Source organism: Phyllostomus hastatus, unplaced genomic scaffold, assembly GCF_019186645.2.
Source record: "Phyllostomus hastatus isolate PE091 unplaced genomic scaffold, TTU_PhHast_1.1 phas_scaffold_182, whole genome shotgun sequence".
Lineage (NCBI taxonomy): Eukaryota > Metazoa > Chordata > Mammalia > Chiroptera > Phyllostomidae > Phyllostomus > Phyllostomus hastatus.
In genome coordinates this window covers 18,288,500-18,309,448 of record NW_025334013.1, presented here as the reverse complement: position 1 = coordinate 18,309,448, position 20,949 = coordinate 18,288,500, and the positions used below count along the sequence as shown (strand labels likewise).

Here is a 20,949-nt window from a genome sequence, read left to right as displayed (position 1 = left end):
ACTAGGTGTAGTATGAAATATGCAGAACATGTACTTATAGCTTTTCTAAAACCCAAAATATTCTGAATTCTCAAACACATCTGCCTCCAAATATTTCAGATATAAGGGGCCCATATCTGGATCTTGGTCTGAATGGGAAGAACGAGCGTGGAATAGCTTTCTTCATCTCTAAACTAACTCATGGTGAGGACTAGGGCATACCATAGGTCCACAGGTCTCCTCTAGTTACCCGGTAGAGTAGATATTTTCAAAGTTCAACAGTTTATTTTTCAAAACTTAGAGAGGGAATACCTATTAATAAATATATTTTAGACTATTTGTGCTTTGATATATTTGCATTTGCACACAAATAATTCAATTCAGAAATAATTGGTTACAAACCTAAGATACAAGTGTATATGAATTGTTTTATTAGTAAAAGCTATTATTAACAATGATCACAGCAATTGCTTTATACCAAGCATATAACTGACAATTACTGCTCTAGTTAAAAAAACACCTAACAGGTTTTAAAGGATTTTAACTTGTATTGAAGGAGCAAAAGAATAATTAAACAACATATTTTTATTCAATCTTGATTCAATTCTTTATTCTTTCAGAAAATAATACAGAATTTTAAGAAATGGCGTTACTTGAATTAAAAATTTTATATCCTATTTCATGGGGATAAAGAAATACATTAAGTAAACTAAAGCTTATTAAGGTTTAGACAGCAGAAATGAACAGATAGTAATTTTTTTTGACAAATACAATTATGGGGATAACTGCATCTAATACCAGAAATTGAGGCTATCCTAGGAAATTTGTCACAGAAGGTTACTCTACAAATAACAAACCTATTTTTTTAAACAGAATTGTTTTTGAATCATAAAAGTAACACAGGCTCAATTCACAATATTTGACAGATGCGGAAAAAAACTGAAGAAAACAGACTCACCCACAATCCTTCCACACCTCTCCCTCCAGAAGAATCGCTGTTAACATTTCAGCCCTTAGAAATGGTCGTTGCACTGGGCCTTACCTCAGGCCATGGCACCCCTCACCCAGCCCTACATGAAGTAAGTTGTAAGACTTCTAACCACTGAAACTGAAAGAGCACTTACTTCCACAACACATTCGTAAACTGTGTCATCCAACAAAGAAATTTTGCAATGCATGTTTCTGTGTCTTCTGATCGACTTATGGGAAGCTTTTATTTCTCTTTCTGCTTTTGATTCAGGACTTTCTTCTTTCACTTCTGTTTTAGAGCACTCTTCCACTCCTCCTTCTTCCTTAGGTTCAAAATCTGGATCTTCTCTCTGTTCTTCCTGAGCAGGCTACGTATACATGACATCGCCAAGTCAGTAATACAAACATTTCACAAAACATTCTATATACACTTCTACCTATAATAATGCTCCCAACAAAAGCACTAATTGAAGAAAAGAAATTGTTGAAACAAATATAAGTGATATTAAGATTATTTTTCTGTAAAAGATATTAGTCTCCCAAAAGATCTACAGACTATATTCTTAAAACTTCATAAGAGAAGGTAGAATCCCATCTTTCAAACCAATAAATGAAGGTTTCGAGTAAACTAGAGGACACATCTGCTGCTTTCAGCATTATATATTCCTGCCTATGCCATTACATATTTTTAAAGTCTATCAAAACTTTAACATCTCTGCGCCATGCTCAACTTTAGCAAGGAGGCCTAATGAATTGTAAAATGAGATGTGATTTGTCACGTATCCTAAATTTTGTGAATGGTTAAGAGGAGTTTGGGGACCAATTTTAGAGCATAAAGCAACACATATAGTAGGCTAACAACTGTAACTACTAATTAACTGATACTAGGTATCAATCATGATAAATGCGAAGATCCAAAGAAGCAAGAGACAGATTGAAACCTGGGTCTCCTAGGACCTAAACTGTTATGGGGCTATTTTTAATCTTTATCCATCTTAGAATGAATCTTCATATATTTTACATTTACATCCCAAAGTTATACAGGTAAGTGGAATGACATTTTGGCAGACTTTTACTTCCAGCAAAACAAAATTGCTAAAAGATTCTTAACTAAACCTCACTAATTCTTTTCTTTCAAAAAAATACATGATTGACATTTAGGAAAAAGGATTTCATTATGTGGCTCCTACATTAAATTTTGGAAGAGGTCTGAAAGGCTCCTTTCCAACCCTCATGACCCTCTTAAAATGCAACCGCTTCTGAGGGGTCTTTTTATTTATTTATTTATTTTTAGACAGAGGGAAAGGTAGGGAGAAAGAGAGGGAAATATCAATGTATGGTTGCCTCTCACATGGCCCCAACTGGGGACCTGGCCCACAACCCAGGCATGAATAAATAAATATTAAAAATTGACCCATGGCTTCCAAAAAACCCAAGGCATTCTAGGTGAAAACTGTAAGGCAAACTCACTTTTTTAAAAAATCCTGGAGAGAAAAGGCCCACTCAAATGAAATTCTCCTACAGCCTTTATTCACAAGGTTCTGATCCACAAGGGGTTGACTTTAAACACTAGCTTCCAAAAAGCCCCAAAACAGTTTCCTCCTTTAAACAATATCCCTTGAAATTTTGTTTCTTTTTCTTTATATGTAGACAAATACCTGCACACGATTTATCCCAACTCAGAATTAATGAAGTTTTAATGAATGAGATTTTAGTTAAATCTAGAATTGTGTCCTTCGTCTGTTTCAACTTCAGTACAAACGCTATGATCTTTAAACAAAATAAAGCAATTCTGAGTCAAATGCTAACTAAAATGAGATACAATTTTCTCCCTACATAAAGCAGAGGACAAAAAAAAAAAAACAGTTAAAAACCTCCTGAAAGCACCAGGCATCCTGAAAGATGATATAATTTAGCTCTTTTGGTATTCTCTTTTTTAAAAAAATTAAGATTTTAGTTAGTTAGTTAGTTAGTTAGTTTTAGAGAGGGAAAGGGAAGGAGAAAGAGACGGAGAGAAACATCAATGTGTGAAAACATTGCATGCCCCCCACTGAGGACCTGGCCCGCAATCCAGGTATGTGCCTTGACTGGGAATCGAACTGGCAATGCTTTGGTTCACAGGCCAGCACTCAATCCACTGAGCCATACCATCCAGGGCTCTTTTGGTATTCTTAAAATAAAATTAATGATATTAAGATAGGTAGAGTTTCTTTGCCTTTACTGTTCACATTTATTAAATAAATAACAACAACTAATATCTATTGATGTTACTATGTGCCAGGCAATGCCTTAAGAGCTTTACATGTTTATCTCTTCACTCCTCATAATTACCAGATGCGGCGAATACTATTACCCTCCCTGCACGGAGGAGGGAACTGATAAAGCCAGTGTCACTTCTCTATGATTTGAACCCTCCAGTCCGATTCCAAAGCCTGCATCCTTATCTGTTACACTGTGTAGTAAGTCTTGCTTTCAATCTTGTTTCACTAATAGCAAGAATGTAACTACAACTTTATCCTAAATTTTCCTCTTAGCACCTTTAAAATACAATATTTCCAGAATTACATGTAATACTTTTAGGAAATTCTAATAAAACCGCATAGCCCAAACCTGAAACCTATGACAGAAATATATAGGACTTCTACTTTTACTACGCAGATAATGCTCACATGCTTCAGGAATAAAAAGACTGAAAATTTCCCCACATTTTTTTGGACAGATGAACAAATTCACAGCTCGTGTTTAAGTTTCACTACACTGTAACACAGTTAAGGCTTCAAATTACTGTATATTACAATGGTGATGTAAAGAGCTAGACGTCCTCATCTGTTTCTTACATTCTGTGATAATGTGGTCTCGTTGGAGAGCAAGACAAAAATAAGGCAGGCACGGCTCAAATCTTCCCATGCCTCTGGACGGCCTGAGTCTGTCACGTGGCTTTTATGAGACTTCCATAGAAGAATCGTGTCTGCTGATAACTATCCCATGCCTAATAATTCCAACAAAACGAACTCTAAACCACCTGAATTCTTTTTTCCTTTGTATTAAAAATACGAACTTGTTCCACTATTACAGTAAAATGATACATAGGCTGAATAAAACCATGTGATAAATTCTTTTTTCACTTTCTTTTCTCTGATTTATACTATATAAGTATCTTTTTAAAAATCAAATTTCCATGGACTACATTAATTGTTTTATTTTTAAAATTTTATTTTTCAACTACAGTTTACACTCAGTATTATTTTGCATTCGTTTCAGGTGTACAGCCTAGTGGTTAGACAATTACATACTTTACAAAGGGATCCCCTCGATATTTCAAGTGCTCACCTGGCACCATACATAGTGATTACATTATTGTATGTCATATACAATATATCCCCTATGCTGCACTTTACGTCCCCATGACCACATTAATTTCTTTAGAGCAGAAACTCCAAACCTTCATGTTACTTACCACGATCAATGCCAAGGCAACTGGCTAGTAAGGAACAAAACCAGAGGTTCTTACATGAAAAGTAAGGTGTGGAACCTACCTTCATTATACCCTCCTCCCACGTATCTGCACACCCTTACCTGTGTTTCCGCACTGCTTAATGAGTGAAGGTCCAAGGATGGGTCTGTTTTGAGTTCAGGTTCGGGGGCTGCAATGGGGGCCTTTAAAATGATCTCTTCGTCAAGACTGGTGGCAAATTCTGTTTCTTTCTGACCTCCTTCACCTTTCTCTTTAGCTGACTCTACTTCTTTGCCTTCTTCCTCCGAGACCTGAGATTTAGGCCTCTTGAGAAATGAGGAGAAGAGCCGTGACAGGCCCCTGTTCTCCGAGGTCCGCTCCTTGTTCTTGGTCAAGTCTTCACGTGTGGGAGTGTCTCCATTAGATGTCTTCAGCTTCTGCTCACACTGATGATCTCCCTCGGCTGCTGCTTGGGAAGCCTCTTCCCGCTGAGTCTCTCGCTGGCCTGAGTTGGTAGCTCCCTCGCCCTCTTCCTTCTGTTGTTGGTGTTGTGAATTTTCAGCCTCGGCCACTAAACTCTTCTCTGTTGTCATGATGTTGCTATTAAAAAGAAGTTGGGAAAGGAGGCCTTATAAGCACAACACATGACTGTAGGCAAAACCCCAAATCAGGTCAAGTGGGCCAAAATGACTATATTTAGGTATTTAATCACCAATAGACAATACTCCAGTCCATTAAACATGAGGCTTTCCATTAAAGCCCAGAAATGTTTACCTACACATCCTGAATAAATTATTAATGCCTTGACTTGCTAAAGATATGCACATAGAGAAACTGGCTTAAAATAGAATCCCCTGAGGTCACCTTAGTGAAATGTATCCTATTTTAAATTCAATGCTCAGAACTGTACATAGCAAGTACAGTTTTATCCTGCATTAAAAAAGGATATTTGTATAATGTCCTCTGAGGGTGCAAGGTTTGCAGGAATTACTCCTTTATACCCCAAAAGATAATGACATTAAAGGTTCTCCAACTCTTTATTGTTTTTTCCCCTATATTTCTTAGAATGCATAGACGTCTGTATTAAAAACAGAAAATTCAGAATTCTGATCATTTATGAAAACTGACAATAGCAATGACAAATATACAGGTAAAAGAATCACAAAAAAATCCTTACGTCTTCATCTTGCAATACTAAATTATAGGCTTTTGCAGAAGTATCCTACTTTATTTTTTAAGTTTGTTTGTTTGTTTGTTTATAGGAGATGGAAGGGAGAAAGAGAGGGAGAGAAACATTGATGCAAGAGAGAAACAGCAATTGGTTGCCTCTCACACATGCCCTGACTGGGGACCGAACCTGCAACCCAGGAATGTGCCTGGACCGGAAATCCAGCAACGTTTCACTTTGTGAGGTCACACAACCAACTGAGCCACACCAGTCAGGGCCCACTTTAAGTTCTTTAAGACCTTTTTTCTTTCTAATAAATACAATTTTGAATGCTCAGCATTTTTAAGAGTGGGTACTTAAACTCTTACAATGTAGAGAAATAATGGAGAAAAACAAAGAAACAAAATAGAGAAGAAAATGTAGTAAGCAAACAACGCAATTGTAGGAGAGAAGAAGGTAGGCTGTAGACCTCACATATTTCAAATCCGTTGGTTTCTAGCCTCTTTTTTTAAAGATTTTATTTATTTATTTTTAGAGAGGGAAGGGAGGGAGAAAGAGAAAGAGAGAGAGAGAAACATCAATGTGCAGTTACTGGGGGCCATGGCCTGCAACCCAGGCATGTGCCCTGACTGGGAATCGAACCTGTGACACTTTGGTTCGCAGCCAGCGCTCAATCCACTGAGCTACGCCAGCCAGGGCAGTTTCTAGCCTCTTGATCTCAAAACAAAACAGCCAAAGAGCATTGTCACACCTTGTTTACTAAAGAACAACCAACACGCAAGGGAACTTCTGAGACACTAGCCAATGAAGCTCTCTGATTCACCGTTAAACATGAAAGGACTCCACACATAAAGCAGCATTTACATTGTCTTTACATCTGCTCCATACTATTTAGATGAAGTAATTTTATTTGGATGTTAACAATCCAAATTAATTAATTATATTTAGCTCATTCCCTTCTCAGGCCTTTGCACTTGCTGTTCTCTCTACTCAAGATGGTCGCCTCCTGGCTCTTTGAAAGCTGTTCCTTTTCTCATCATCACCGTCTCTGCTCAGCTGTCACTTCCTTAGAAAGGTCTCCCACACACATCCTGTCCAAAGTAGTGGCCCTTACTCCTCCAGATGGCCTCACACCACTGCTGAACTTACTACAATCTATAATTATCCTGTTAACTTCATTGTTTACTGGTTTATTGCCCTCTCCCTTTCTCTCTCCCCAGACAAAATTTAAGTTCCACAGCAAATGAAGACCTGGCACATTACAGGTCTTCATTAAAGTTTGGTGAATCAATGAATTTCAATGGAATATACCTGACAAGTACAAACTGCAAAGGCATTCTCTAAGTTTATTTAAGCAAAATTATTCAAATGCATGATACTCATTCATTCAACAAATCCTCATCAAGCACCTAGCACAGGTGCTCTGTCAGGCGCTCGGGGTGCGACAGTGAACAAAACAAAACAAGTAAGGTCTATGCCATTATGGAGTTTATATTCTTGATTCAACTTTAACCAGTATGAAAAATTCAAGGGAAATCTTATTTACAATATGAGCAAAATCTAAATGATTGTGTATAAATGGAACAAAGCAATAAAAAGAGAAAGAAATTAATTTTATTGAGTACTAGTTCTGTGTCAGGTCCCGTATCGGGGCCCTATCTACGTTATATCAAATCAGCCTTTCAATGAGCCTGAAGGGGAAAGAGGAATCTCTAATCTTACAGCTGAAGAAACCTATAACTCTGAAAGCAACTTGCCCAAGGTCACACTGCTAGTAGGTTGCAAACCAACTACTTTAAGTGGTACTGAACTGAATAAAGGTATATTAAAAGGAAAAGCCTTTATGTTGGCCCTTACTCCTAATCTGCTCAAATTATTTTAAGTGTTAAAAATATTTTAAGTAATGAAAATTTTTACTGAAGCACATTTTTAAATCAACATTTACTAGTCATCAAACTTACTCTGCACTAATAAAATAAGCAATCCAGTCTTCATAAACACTACTGAAAATATTTACCACCCAATATACATTACTTTGTTACCACTGAGATATACTTGTATTTAAATTTTAAAAAAATAAAATTATTTTCAATTCCTCCTTACATTAGAAGTAGGCAATTGATTTTTCCAAAATTCTTTTTCTTTAATCTCTAAATAATCAAATGTGACCCCGAAAGAAAATCTAGATATTAAATCATCAGTCATCCTAAAAGAGTAATGATTTGATGTGAGAGCACCAGTTTCTTCACACTTTCTTTGCAAAAACAGAGGACAAGCTGAAGATCTAGCACTCTTTCCACAGGTTTCAGATACGACTTTACCATCACCTTACTGAAGAGGCAGACACAACCTCTATTGTAACATCTTCCTATACAACAGCTTACAATGAGGTCTCTCATAAAGACCTGTAAGAAACTACAAATTATTTGTGAAAATTTTAGCAGATACGAAAATCGCTTAAACCTCATTTTCTAACAGTCTTTTACTTGTATCTTTCAGTAAATAAACAGTAACAGTATTTATTTATTTATGTTTTGTTTTACAATTTTTCTTCTAAATTTAAAAACAGAAAAGATCTCCTAAGGAGACTCCTATAATTGCTCTCACATAAAAGGGTGTCTTATCTCTAAGAAAGTAAGCTGAATGAGTCTAGGAACCCAACTGTTAAACAAAAACACCCAGAGAGTAACAGTCCATATGCTAAATGTGTTTGCTAAACTTTAATGTGTATCCGACCGTCTAGCAATGTTGTTAAAATACAGATTCTGACTCAGCAGAGCTGGAACAGGGCCTGAGACTCTGGGATTCCAACAAACTCTCAGATGTTGCCCACGCTGCTGGCCCACTGACCATATTTTGAGTAGAGAGGCAGAGAAAATCACTATTACTTTGGGAACATACTCAAAATGCCTAAGAAACAAAGATGGTAAAGTGGAATATGAACAATGAGAAATACTTGACACAATAAATGCTCAACAAGTGCTTGCTGAGTTAATGAACAAAGCAAAGAATGCAACATATTATTAAATGTGGAAGCTAAACCATTAACATTTTTTTAGAACTCATCTGGTGCTTAATCAAAAATTAACTGAAATTGTTAACCACAGAGCTGTGCAAATTCCAGGTTGTCCGTGCATGTAGCCATGGCCCTTGCCCAGTTAGTATTCTTGCTGTCTCCATTGATGTGATTGATCTCTTTGCCACATTTCAGAAGAAATGATCAAGACATGAATAAAGAATTAGAGAATAACATCTATCAGAGCTGACTCAATACATTTTGCCACATAATTGGACATATGTAAAAAAACTGAACACAAGAACAAACGAGAACACAATATAAGGAATAGGCACACAAGCAGAAGGGCAAAAGAATTCTTTTGCAACATACTGCAACCAGCTTCAGGTAATATCATAAATGCAAGAAAACAGACAATGCAGCATTCAGCAGAGAGGCCACAATTCAGTCTATGCAAGGAAAGGTAGATAAAACATAAATTATTAAGGATGGTTTTATGCATGTTCTTTCCAGCTTTGCACATGGGCAGTGATGTAAGGAAGAGCCACAAAAACAAAGGTGGGGTGGGACAAGAAAATACAAAATGAAAACAAAAAACCGGGCAAGTATCTCCAGTTAGCTCTGAGGCTGATCAGAATTAAGCAAATAAACAGAAAAAAGAAAGATTCTATGAGCTATTTATGAGAAGCTCAAACTCATCCTGACAAATCTGTTATACATGCAGCCAAATTCTTCACATTACAAATGACAGAATGGAGAACCAGAGGAAAAGATAAGAAGTCAAGCAGTAAAAAACAGGATAAATGTTCAGGAACGACTATAAGGATACATGGAAAAAACCAAGGAGGGGGGTGTGAGCAATGGAGGGAGGTGGGTTTGGCTGGGGTAGGGGGCCCTGGTGGGGGGCGGAATGCAGACAACTGTAAGTGAACAATAAAATAATTCATTTTAAAAAAGCAGGGTAAATGCTTACAAATAGACCTTTCCTCTATAAATAATACTATTTTTCATTCTGGATACAAAATCCAAAGGAAGTATCTGTTTATGTAATGTCAGAAAGAGGTCTTGTGATTTTTTTAAAAAATCAGCACAGCACTGAAGACAAAGTAATGAGTTCCCATTCCATTTCAATCCTAACCCTCCAAACCCTGGGAATTACACCACAGCTCGTGTCAAAGATACACTTGTGTTAACAGTGTGCATCTGTTGACTTCAGGCAAATCAGATCTTTAACAACCTGATACGGAGGAGACTGCAAGTGCTGGGTGCTATCTTTCATCTTTTTTGTGTCTCTTTCTAACATTAGCACAGTCAGTACTCCACTAATGCTTCTTGGGTGAAAAACTTTACAAAAAGCACCATTAAAAAATTCCCCTTACAATCATCATTTAGGAATAAAGTTTAATGATTTGATTATTAGTAATACTATTCAAATTAGCTCACTGAATACCGATTCAATGTTTACTGGGTACTATGTATAAGGTTTTGGCTCAGCTCATGGAGAGGGACTTAAAAAGGATAATGTAAAATTCTTAAGGAGATAAGACACACACAGGGTGGGCCAAAAGTAGGTTTATAGTTGTGAGTACAGGAAACAGCTTATTCTTGTATTATTATTTATTAATTATTGTATTATTTTCCATGTGAACAAATTTAAACCTACTTTTGCCCCACCCAGTATACAGGTAACTAAACCACAAGGCAGTACCAGGTGCTTCATGAGTACCAGGTGCCTCATGAGTGGAACCAATTAAGCATTAAAAAAAGGAGAAAGAACTTTCAACTAGAGCAGCGATTTTCAACCAGTGTGCCATACATAATACCTGATAAATAGTCAGGGGACTGACCCTCTTTTTTCCCCCCCCGAGATTCTCAAATAAAAAAATGACAACAGTTAACACAACAATAGCCACCCGGTGTGAATGAATCAAAACTACACTTAATGTTTTTTGTCAGATCGGCAAAAAATATATATTTTTTATTGTGTCACAGAATTTTAGTAATTAGTTTATATGTGCCATGAGATGAAAAAGGTTGAAAATCGCTGAACTAGAGTGATCACAAAAGGCCATATTGAAAAGATGGTTTTAAAGTTAGGCTTTGAAAGATGAGTGTAAGGCATCAATAGAAACTTGAAGTGCAGAGGGTAGATGGAATTCCAGATAAGGGAACTAGAACACTGTAGATATTCGGGAACTAGTAAGTGGTCAAGACTAGTTGGAATAGGGCTACAAAAGTAGGAAGTAAGGTTTTGAATAGAGTTACCATTTAATATTAAATATTAATATTAAATTTAATATTAATATTACCATTGTAGGTTGCAGGGCTGCATGAAGGAGGTGAGGGGATTAAGGAAAAAAACCTCAGACAATAGTATGGTGATTACTGTAAGAGGGAGAGGAGGTGGGGGGGTGAGGAGAAGGTATGGAGGGAAGAAAAAATTAATTCTAACTGAAATTATAATAGTAACCACCATTTACTGGGCACCTACTAAACATCACATACTTCACCATGTTACCTTACAACCATTCTGTAAGGTAGGACTTTTCATTTCCCAAATACACAGGTCCTGAGAGGTTAGAAAATTTTCCTCAGATTATAAAACTAAGCCATACTTTTAACAAAACTATTAATATACTATGGGCTAGTGATTCTACTGTAAATTCCCAGGACAGCATTTGTCTTTCTAAAATGTGGTATTTCAGATGCTTCTACTCCACTGTTTCTGTTAAGGATTTATGAACAGGCTATTCATCTGGCCAAGACCACCTGGGTTCCCATCAGTTTCGAGTCCCCTACTCATTTACACACCTCTCTTTTCATGGAGTGTGCATAAAGATGGAATGGGGAGACAGGGAAAGACAGGCAAAGAGGACAGATTATGAAGGGACTTGAATAACATGCTGAACAGTCTGAACTTTATCCTGGAGGCAGTGGAGAACCACTGAAGGCTTCTAAACAGAGAAGTGGGTAAACAAAGTGAAGGCAGGAGAGGCTAGAGAAAGAAAGAAGCTCCGCAAAGGACTGGGTAAATTCAGGTTATCAGCGGGTAAGTAAACAATGGGAATCCCTAGGGAAGCTGAAACAAATACTGGGCAGAGAAACTTGAAAAGCCTTTGCAATCAAAGCTTAAGAACTACTGTCGCCCTTGGTTTCTCGAGCTTATTCTCATTAACATGCTTCTCATTAACCCAGATGGTTTCATGTCTGAGCCTGAAGTCATTTTTATAATAAACCTTCCTTGACTCACTGTGATAAATGGTGTAATAAAAGAGGAATAGCAATAGAACCAAAATAGAAAAGAGAGGGAAGAGAGATGGATATCTCACAGGCATCCCAATACATAGGTCCAAAATTAGACTCTGATTCTCTCTCCTTTTCCTATCCCGTAGCTCAGACCAGAAACCTAAGCATCATCCTTGTCTCAGTCTTCTCCATTTCCCTTCCCAGGCAAATCTATCTGCCAGTACTATAGCCTACCTCCAAAATATATTTAAATAAGTCCATTTTTCCTCGGCTCTACTGCTACCGTGTTTGTGCAAGCTTCTTTCACTTCTCCCCTGAACTTGAATATCTCAGCAACCTCACCGTGTTCTGCTTTTCCTCTTAGCCTCTGTACTCTAGTCTCACTAGCCCAGTGCTTTCCTGACTTCAGACAGTGGTGCATGCCATTTCCTTAGGCTGAAATGCACCCTATCCCCTGCAACAAGTCTGGTTTCTCCTTATACTTCAAGTTTCGGCTACAGTACGTCCTCCTCAAACAACCTTCCTTGGCTGTACTAACATCCACATAACTCTCCCCATGAGTCGCTTCCCCACTCCTCTGCTCCAGAATCTACGCATTTCCTTCACAGAACTTCCCTCAGTGTATAAGAACACACGTGTTGTTTGCCTATGTAATGTGCCTTCCTTCCCCACTGCACCACTGTCATCTACGCTGTAATGTCCATGCAGCAGGGCAGTCTTCCCTTCCACAGGACGCCTAGTACCCAGCACAGAACCTAGGAACAGCACAGAACCTAGTACCTAGCACACTGTACCCAGCACTGTAGGTACTCAATAAATATCTGTTCAATAAACGAATAAACATAAGAGAAAAGAATAATTTAGATGCAACCATATCAATTATACATACACTGGACGGAGGTTTACAATTTCATAGTTCATAAGAAAAGGGTGTTAAGGTCCTCATTGAACACGCTCCAGAGATAAAAAGCTAATAATCTTCAGCTACATTTCTAGATGTACAGTAACCAGAGAACTCATTGGACTCTTCGACATATATTTTCAGAGAACTTTATGGTGTTCTGTGCAGTACAGTCGGCAGTGGGTTTGCGGCAGTGAGAAGAACACACACTCCCTGACTCCACTCTCCACACAGAAGATCATGGAACGTAACAACCCCTCCGTTCTCGTTATTTACATTACATCTTAAAGCTTACATTCAATTCTGGGCAGTTTATTTAAGAGAAACCAGAATCTGTCTGAAGAAGGGACAGATGATGACGGGATCTGAAACCATGTCATAAGGTAAATGCTTGAAAGATACTGGAATGCTCAACCTAGAAAAAGAGATTCCAAGGCAGGGACTGACTCGGCTGCTGCCCCAACACACTTCCAGAGTTGCCAAATTCTATGTGATCCCTGAGGGCAGAACTCTGATTAATCTGTGGAAATTACAGACACACAGTTTTCATCCCAATCAAGTAAAAGAAAGTCCAAGTCATTAGAGATACCCAATAATTAAGTGGGTTGATTAGGAACAGGGAGGTTTTTATCAGTGGAAATATTCACTCAGAAGCTGAATGACTTACCTGTCACGGATGCCAGAGAAAATGTTCTTCCATTAAATGGGTATTTACATTAACTGACCTCTAAGGTCCCATTCAATGCTAAGATTTTACAGGAAGGAAAATGAGGACTAAAACAAAAGGGACATTAAGCTAGTGATGCAATTGGGTTATTTTCTAAAGGCTTTATTTTAAAGTCTGAATTACCACCTAGGCTAGAAGAGTAACAGAGGAAAGAAGAAAAATAATGGCTAAAAGGCCCTTTTACTTCTTTAATCAGACAACAGAATCCAGTAGCATTCTTTCAGACAGAAAGAAAAAAATGTTCAAATATTTGAAGTTTCAAAAAGTGTTGCTAAACAATAGTGTTCCCCCAATAAAATCAATCACCTCAAAACCACAGGAAAGCATCTTTCCTTTACAACTCAATTTAAGTACACAAGTAGCACTTTTAGAAAAATAGGATAACCGCTTATATGATTTTCAGATACAAATGGTAATTTAAAACATACAAAAGTTTCTTTGTGATTCTCCCTCCATACTCCAAAAATTATTTGGATCTTAAAGTACTGCTTATGTAGACTTTTAAAGAATACTTGCATACTGAGTGAATCAGGAATGTCACTTAGCATGAACATGCCGTTTTCAACAACTTGCTTTTGAATTTAAGTCATTTCCATGGTGACTAACACCATTGAATCAATTCCTTCAAAGATATTTTTATTTTTTATTTTAAGGTTTTATTTATTTATTTTCAGAGAGAGGAGAAGGGAGGGAGAAAGAGAGGGAGAGAAACATCAATGTGTGAGAGATACATCGACGGATCACCCCCAACCAGGGACCTGGCCTGCAACCCAGGCGTGTGCCCTGACTGGGAATTGAATCTGTGACCCATTGGTTCACAGGCCGGCACTCAATCCACTGAGCCACACTGGGCAGGGCTCAAAGATATTTTTAAATAAACAAACTCTTACTCATCTCCTTCTAAGAAGACCAAAAAAATGTTCTATATAGATCCATGGAATTCAAGCTTGTACTGAGACAATGTCTAGACATATTCTAAAAGTACACAAACCACGCCCCACCGGAAGAATACACTACCCCTATAATTACGAGGCCTCACTGAGGAAGGTGTGAGACCAGAAAAAAATCATTTTCCATAGAACCCAGTTTTACTCCTTTTAAGTATCAAAACATGTTAGTTTAGTCATTATGAGTGGAAATCATTATAAAGTAGATTATATGCTTCCTCACTTCATTTTAAAAACCTACAGAACATAATTAGACTTGTATTGATTTAGTCACCATTATGAAGCTCAATTACTACCCAGCGATAATGTCCTCAAGGGCTACTCCAGTCTGTAGGGACAGTAAGTTCGGCCATGAGGATACCTGAGTACTGTATTTTTAAATGTTCTGTACCTGCCTTCAGTAGTTTCCTTGTTTGTCCATCTGCAAAATTCACTCACACTTCCTGCTGATGTCCAGGTGGCCTATCCATAAGTAGCTTCCAACATCTCTTCTAATCTGTTATTTGCTAATCTATCACTGACTAGGAAGCCAAGAGCCAAGTGTGTTAAAATTGTGTCTAAAATAAGAGTTAAGTGCTAAGAAAGAGTTAGCCTAATGCCTCACATAAGTAATTTCAACACATGAGCTTTATGAAATGTGTTTTAGCCCTTCAGATACCACAGAGGCCCACTGTGAGGCTCCTGTTATGTTGTGCCTAGCTCAGGTTCTTAAATAAGTGACTTTCAGGTAAGTCACGCCAGTGTAACGACCATCCTCTTTGTTTACAAGTAGAGATCAAAAGGCTTTAATGTTGTTATTTACATAAGGTGTTGTATTCATTTAAGTAGTCGTATAAACTTTTCTGAAAAACAAAAAACAAAATAATAGTTTAGTCTGAAATGTAACAAAAAGGGAGAACTACTTAACTAGCATAAGAAATCTCAAGGCAAGTACAAACAAAACCTGAAAATGTCCAGCTAAAAGGGGGTTTGTAGCTAAGACTATAGAATCTTATCTTTATTTTATCTTAGAGCTAATTCAATCTCACATTCTTAGTAGTATCTAAACTCAAGATATTCCCTAAGATTTATTATACAGGTAAATTTCATTTTCACCAGAAAATAACAGTAAATTAACTGAATAACAAATGTCATCTGACTAGAATACAAGTGTGAATCAGAAACTTGCTTTGGACCATGGTTTGCTTTAACAAATATCTGAAGATGGGAACAGATGCTGTGACTGTCTCCCACCATTGCTAAGCATGAAAAATATACTACAGACTACCAGCAGGTACAATGCTTTCTCAGTTTTAACACTAGCGGACAGACAAGATTTAGTGATGGTGGAGTACTTCAAATAGCCCACTATTTGCTAAAAGCATTCAATAAAATTTTTGACTAAACTTGATGACATTTTTCTCTCTCCAAAGAGAAAGGCCCTCTTATTGCGTACTTAATTCTGAGCAATAAAGAATAATTTGTTGGTGACATGAACACATCTGGAAGCTGGACAGAAAATAACTCCACAAATTTTTTATATTAAAAAAGAAGTAGATCATAATCAAATATATAAGCTTATTATAAACAAATATTTAAACACTTAAAGAAAAGTAAGGCATGATTCCACGGCCAAGGATTTTATAAGAATATAGAACTTGTAAGGATAAGGCAATTCTTGAAAGTTAAGTTCATTCACTACATTTCATAGATATATATTAAGTGCCAGATTCTTTTCTAGGCTGTGGGGCTATGGCAACAAAATTTTTTCTACACAATTAGAAACTTAGAGGAAAACATGAAGAAAGTATTAAAGACACAGTCATGAACAGCAGGGAGATTATGGAGACATACATATAATAATGTTTTTACAACAGCATTCCAAAGTAATGCTTACAAAAATAATGGCCAAAAGGCTAAGGCCCTCCAAAGGATGAAGCTTTAAAAAAAGAAAGAAAAAGAACACTTCTTAAAAAAAAGAAAAGGGTGAAGGGAGGAAAGCTCAAACTAACACTAAAACTTGAGAGAAAACAGAATAGTGTTAACATGTGCCAGAGACAAAATTACCTGTGCCCTTTCAATCCAAACAATATAAGGAATTTATAACCAAAGATAGTTCAAGCTAGTATAAGTAACCTTCATGTTAAAATGTGTTTAGTTCCCCAGTTCCAGAAAAAAAAAATCACATTCCAAAGTTCAGAAGTAACTTGCAAAATTTGATCTCAGATTCACTAACATACCAAGGGTCCTTACCAAATTTATGCTAGTTTCATTGAATCATGGTTCAAAAATATCTCAGGATGGAAAGATGGACCAAACCCAAAAAGGTGAATTTAAAAGAAATGTAAGGTTTCTGCATTGAAGTTTGAAAAATAATTATAGAAAATAGTAGAAACAAATATCCGTGAATCAGAGAACAGATGAATAAATTAATAACAAATTCACAGGATAGAAACCACAGCAGTGAAAACGAACAAGAACTACATATGAGCATAGACATGTGTCTTCTTTGATAAAACAAGCATACTGAAGAAATATATTATGTAATAGTTTCTATAAAATTGAAAAACATAAAATACACATTACATATATTGCTCAGAAATAAACAGATAACAAAAGTATAAAGAACTGCATACTCACAAAATTTAGATCAGTGATCACCTCCAGAGACAGGAAGGGAAATGAAATTGGAGAGAGATACCACAGGGACTCTCAACTATTGTCAGTACTGTTCTATTTTGTAAATATCAGTATTTTGTAAATTGGTAATGTTTATTTCTATTTCTTAAATATTTTACAACAAATTTTAAAAGAATTACATAATTATATTATGAGAAAGACCTAATCTAACTTGATAACAGTATTTGTAAAAGATTTCATATGAGCCAAAAACGGGATGTGATTTCTAAAAAGATTAATATAATCTTGATAGAAATGCAGTACCCATAATATGGGGAATCACTGAGCCACTGCATTCTTCATAGTTAAGAAAAGAATATTGTTTTATACCCTAAGAATCCCAAAACACCAATTGAAAAGACTTAAGTACCCCTATGTTCATAGCAGCACTATTTACAATAGCCAAGTGCTGCAAACAGCCTAAGTGCCCATCAGTAGATGAGTGGATCAAAAAACCGTGACACATTGACACAATGGAATATTGACACAATGGAATATTATGTAGCAGAAAGAAAGCAAGAACTCCTCCTACCTTTTGCAACAGCATGAACAGAACTGGAGAATATTATGCCAAGTAAAACAAGCCAGTCGGTGAAAGACAAACACTATATGATCTCACTTATAAAAGGAATCTAATGAACAGAATAAACTAACGAGTAAACTAGAACCAGACATGGAAACATGGAACAGGCTGACAGCAGCCAGAGGGGAGGGGCAGGGGGATAATGGTGGAAAGAAGGGGAAGGGACTAGTCAAGTAACATGTATAAATGACCCATGGACATGGACGACAGGGTGGGGATTGACTGTGGAAGAGGGGGAGCAGGCTGGGTGAAGAAGCACAAAGGGGGGGAAATTAGGACAACTTTAATAGAACAACAATAAAAAATATCCCCCAAAAAAGAATATCATTTTATTCTGAACACTACATTTTAAGCAGGGCATTAACAAAACAGAGCATATTCAATGATTAGAATGATAAGGCTAGACACAAGGACCTCAGATAATCCACCAAAATAAGCCTACTTCTGCTTCCTTGCAAGTAGCTTTTCAAATCCTTGAAGATAGAATTAGTTGGAACTAGATGAAACTGTCAATATTCAACCACTTTTTACCTTAAAAAACAAACAAACAAACAGCAATTTCATATGGTTCAACTTAGTATATTGTTTTTCACCCCTCATTCACACTGCTCCGGTCTCCTTTGGTCTTTTCTTTCTAAGGCTAAATATTCCCAGACCCTTAAACTGTTCATATAGAATAGTTTACTAGTTTCTCGCTAGATTACAGAGTGAAATGCTTGGCCTTTCTGACTCCATCTTGTTCAAGTCTGCTTTGTTCCCATGGCCTTCAGGCTAATAGCTTCGCTTAGTCTTGCATAGAAACATGCTAATTCTTAGAGGAATTCTGCCTGCAGCCTGAATTTTACAAAAAGAGCCCCCTACCAGAGAGTGCCTCTCCTGAGGAGATAAAGGAAGTGTGTGTCGTTTATTAAAGATCTGCAGAAACCTTGTGACCAGACTTGCATCAACTAGGGTCAACAGACTAAACACAATCTTCTTCAAACCCGTCCTGGTGCCCAGATGTCTGAGCCACCAATCACCTCCGGCTCCTCCCATTTCTCCCTCCCCTTGACATAACAAAAGCTGAACTCTGTACTTTCTGAAGATGGATCTGAGGCACCACTAAGTCTCCCAACCTCTTGGCAGGCATCTTCTCAATCAATAAGCCTTTCCTTACTCCAAACTCTGACCCTCAGTTTTGAGCTTTCCAAGTGTTGGGTACATGGACATTGGGCCAGAAACAACTATGCTCCTTAGCCTGCTCCAAAGCGATTCCAGAGTATCAGTATCTTTCTTTCATATGTGGTACTTGGAACCAAATGCATTTTCCTAAATGACCGCCATCAGAAAAGCTCTGATACAAATCCAGTTGTATAACCTAATTCTGAACTGAAAACTGAAGTCGGTTCTCAGAATGAAAGACATAATCTTTTCCACACCTCCTCTGCTCTAGACACATTCATCTCCTCACTCTTCCTTAAACGTGCTGGGTACACTCTGGATCCAGGCCTCTGTATTTGTGGTTCCCTCCGCCTGGAAAGCTGTTTGCCAGCCACAAGGCTTGCTCCCAATGGAACTTTGCTCAAATCTCACTTTCTTAGCCACCCTACCTAAAACTAGAGTCCCCATTGCACGTTTTTTCCTTTTCCTTTAATTTTCTTTGCAGCACTTATAACTCTTTAATGACATACAATATAGTTTTGCCTTGTTTATTTTATTCATTGTCTGTCTACCCCACTAGAATGTAAACTCCACTGAAGCAAAGGATTTTTCCTGTTTTTTTTCATTGCTTCGTATCTGGAACCCAGAATGCTGCACCAGAATATCATGCTAAGTGAAATAAGTCAGTCAGAGGAAAGCAAGTACCACATTATGTCACTTATACGTGGGATCTAATGAACAAAATAAACCAACAAACAAAATAGAAACAGACTCAGATACAGAGAACACACTGACAGCTGTCGGAGGGGAAGGCAGTTGGGGGCTAGGTGAAAAAGGTGAAGGGATTAAGCAAAGAAAAAAAGAAAACCTCAGCCCTGTGGCTCAGTGGATAGAGTGCCGGCCTTCAAACCAGAGGGTCACTGGTTCGATTCCCAGTCAGGGTACATGCCTGGGTTGCAGGCCAGGTCCCCAGTTGGGGTGCACAAGAGGCAACCACACATTGATATTTCCCTCCCATTCTCTGTCTAAAAATAAATTTTAAAAATATTTTTAAAAGAAAAAGACCTCAGAGACACAGACAACAGTATGGTGATGACAAGAGGGAATGGGGCTAGGGGGAGGAAGGAAAGGGTTACGGAAGGAGACGTGACTTCGGGTGAACACACGATACAATATACAAATGGTGTATTATGGAACTGTACACCTGAAACCTATATAATTTTATTAACCAATGTTACCCCAATAAATTCAATTAAAAAATCTAAAAAAAAAAACCAAATAAATGAACAAATGAATGAAGGAAACTGATCTTGATATGCTCAAAGCTCGAAAATTATTTTCCTCATGATAAAAGATGTTCATAAATAATTTAGTGACAGATAAAGAAATTCAGAGTTTAGACATACTCGAGAAGAATACAAAGGCCTTATTTACATATCCAGGGCATTCGGAGACTTCAGATGTGGATATGCTAACTCCTTTTACAATAAACTGAAGACAGGCAATAATCAATATCAAAAACTTTGTATTAGTGTCCTAAAGCTTTTTTTAACTTATAAGTACTATTTTAAAGAAAGCATTCACTCATAGGAGAATGTTTTTGTAATTTAATTATAAAACAATTAGCTAAATTATTGTCTTGCCTAGCCGCAAAAGGAAATTAATATGCCAAGACCTTGAAAACGCTCGAGTTTATTCCAAATGTTTTCTGGTGGAGTCCGGATAGTCTCTAACAAAGGTAACACTCACAGGAAATGAGAGTGATGTTAATCAATGCAAAAGGCAATGACCTCAGGTTCCCTAAGGGTGTACAGTTCTGGGTCAGCTCCCAGGGGCCTGAGTCTGGAGAGAAGTAGGCCTAGCCATTCCTACCTAACCTCTAGGTCATTCTTCATTTATATGTGCTCTGAAAAAATAAGGTTGTGTTTCAGTACCACTGCTGCTGAGAGGACCATGCACCTAAGGAGATACCAGAGACACTGTTAGCTCATTCTATATCTGCATCTGATTCATTCACCTTCTTTCTCTTTAATATAGTCTCCAGATTGACACCTATTCTTTTAAGTAATAATACCCTATAAGGAGTTCTTTCTATCCAGGAATAGCTTTCAAAAAATTCTTTTAAAAAATTATTAATTTTAGAGAAAAAGAGGGAGGAAGG

At 37.3% G+C, this 20,949-nt stretch overlaps 1 protein-coding gene across 17 annotated transcripts in view; it reads right to left on the bottom strand.

The window, feature by feature from the left end:
* The window catches only part of EPB41 (erythrocyte membrane protein band 4.1), a 166,224-nt gene that overhangs the window by 87,693 nt on the left and 57,582 nt on the right, over positions 1-20,949 (bottom strand). For 16 of the 17 annotated variants that reach the window (XM_045859199.1, XM_045859201.1, XM_045859202.1 and 13 more), the window contains 2 exons: positions 4,525-5,002; positions 1,104-1,316 (listed from right to left, as the gene is read on the bottom strand). In XM_045859199.1, the coding sequence (XP_045715155.1) occupies positions 1,104-1,316; positions 4,525-4,995 (684 nt within the window). In that variant the 5' untranslated portion in view covers positions 4,996-5,002. Of the gene's footprint in view, positions 1-1,103; positions 1,317-4,524; positions 5,003-20,949 lie in introns of those variants that run through there. The other variant, XM_045859204.1, reaches the window with a different exon arrangement.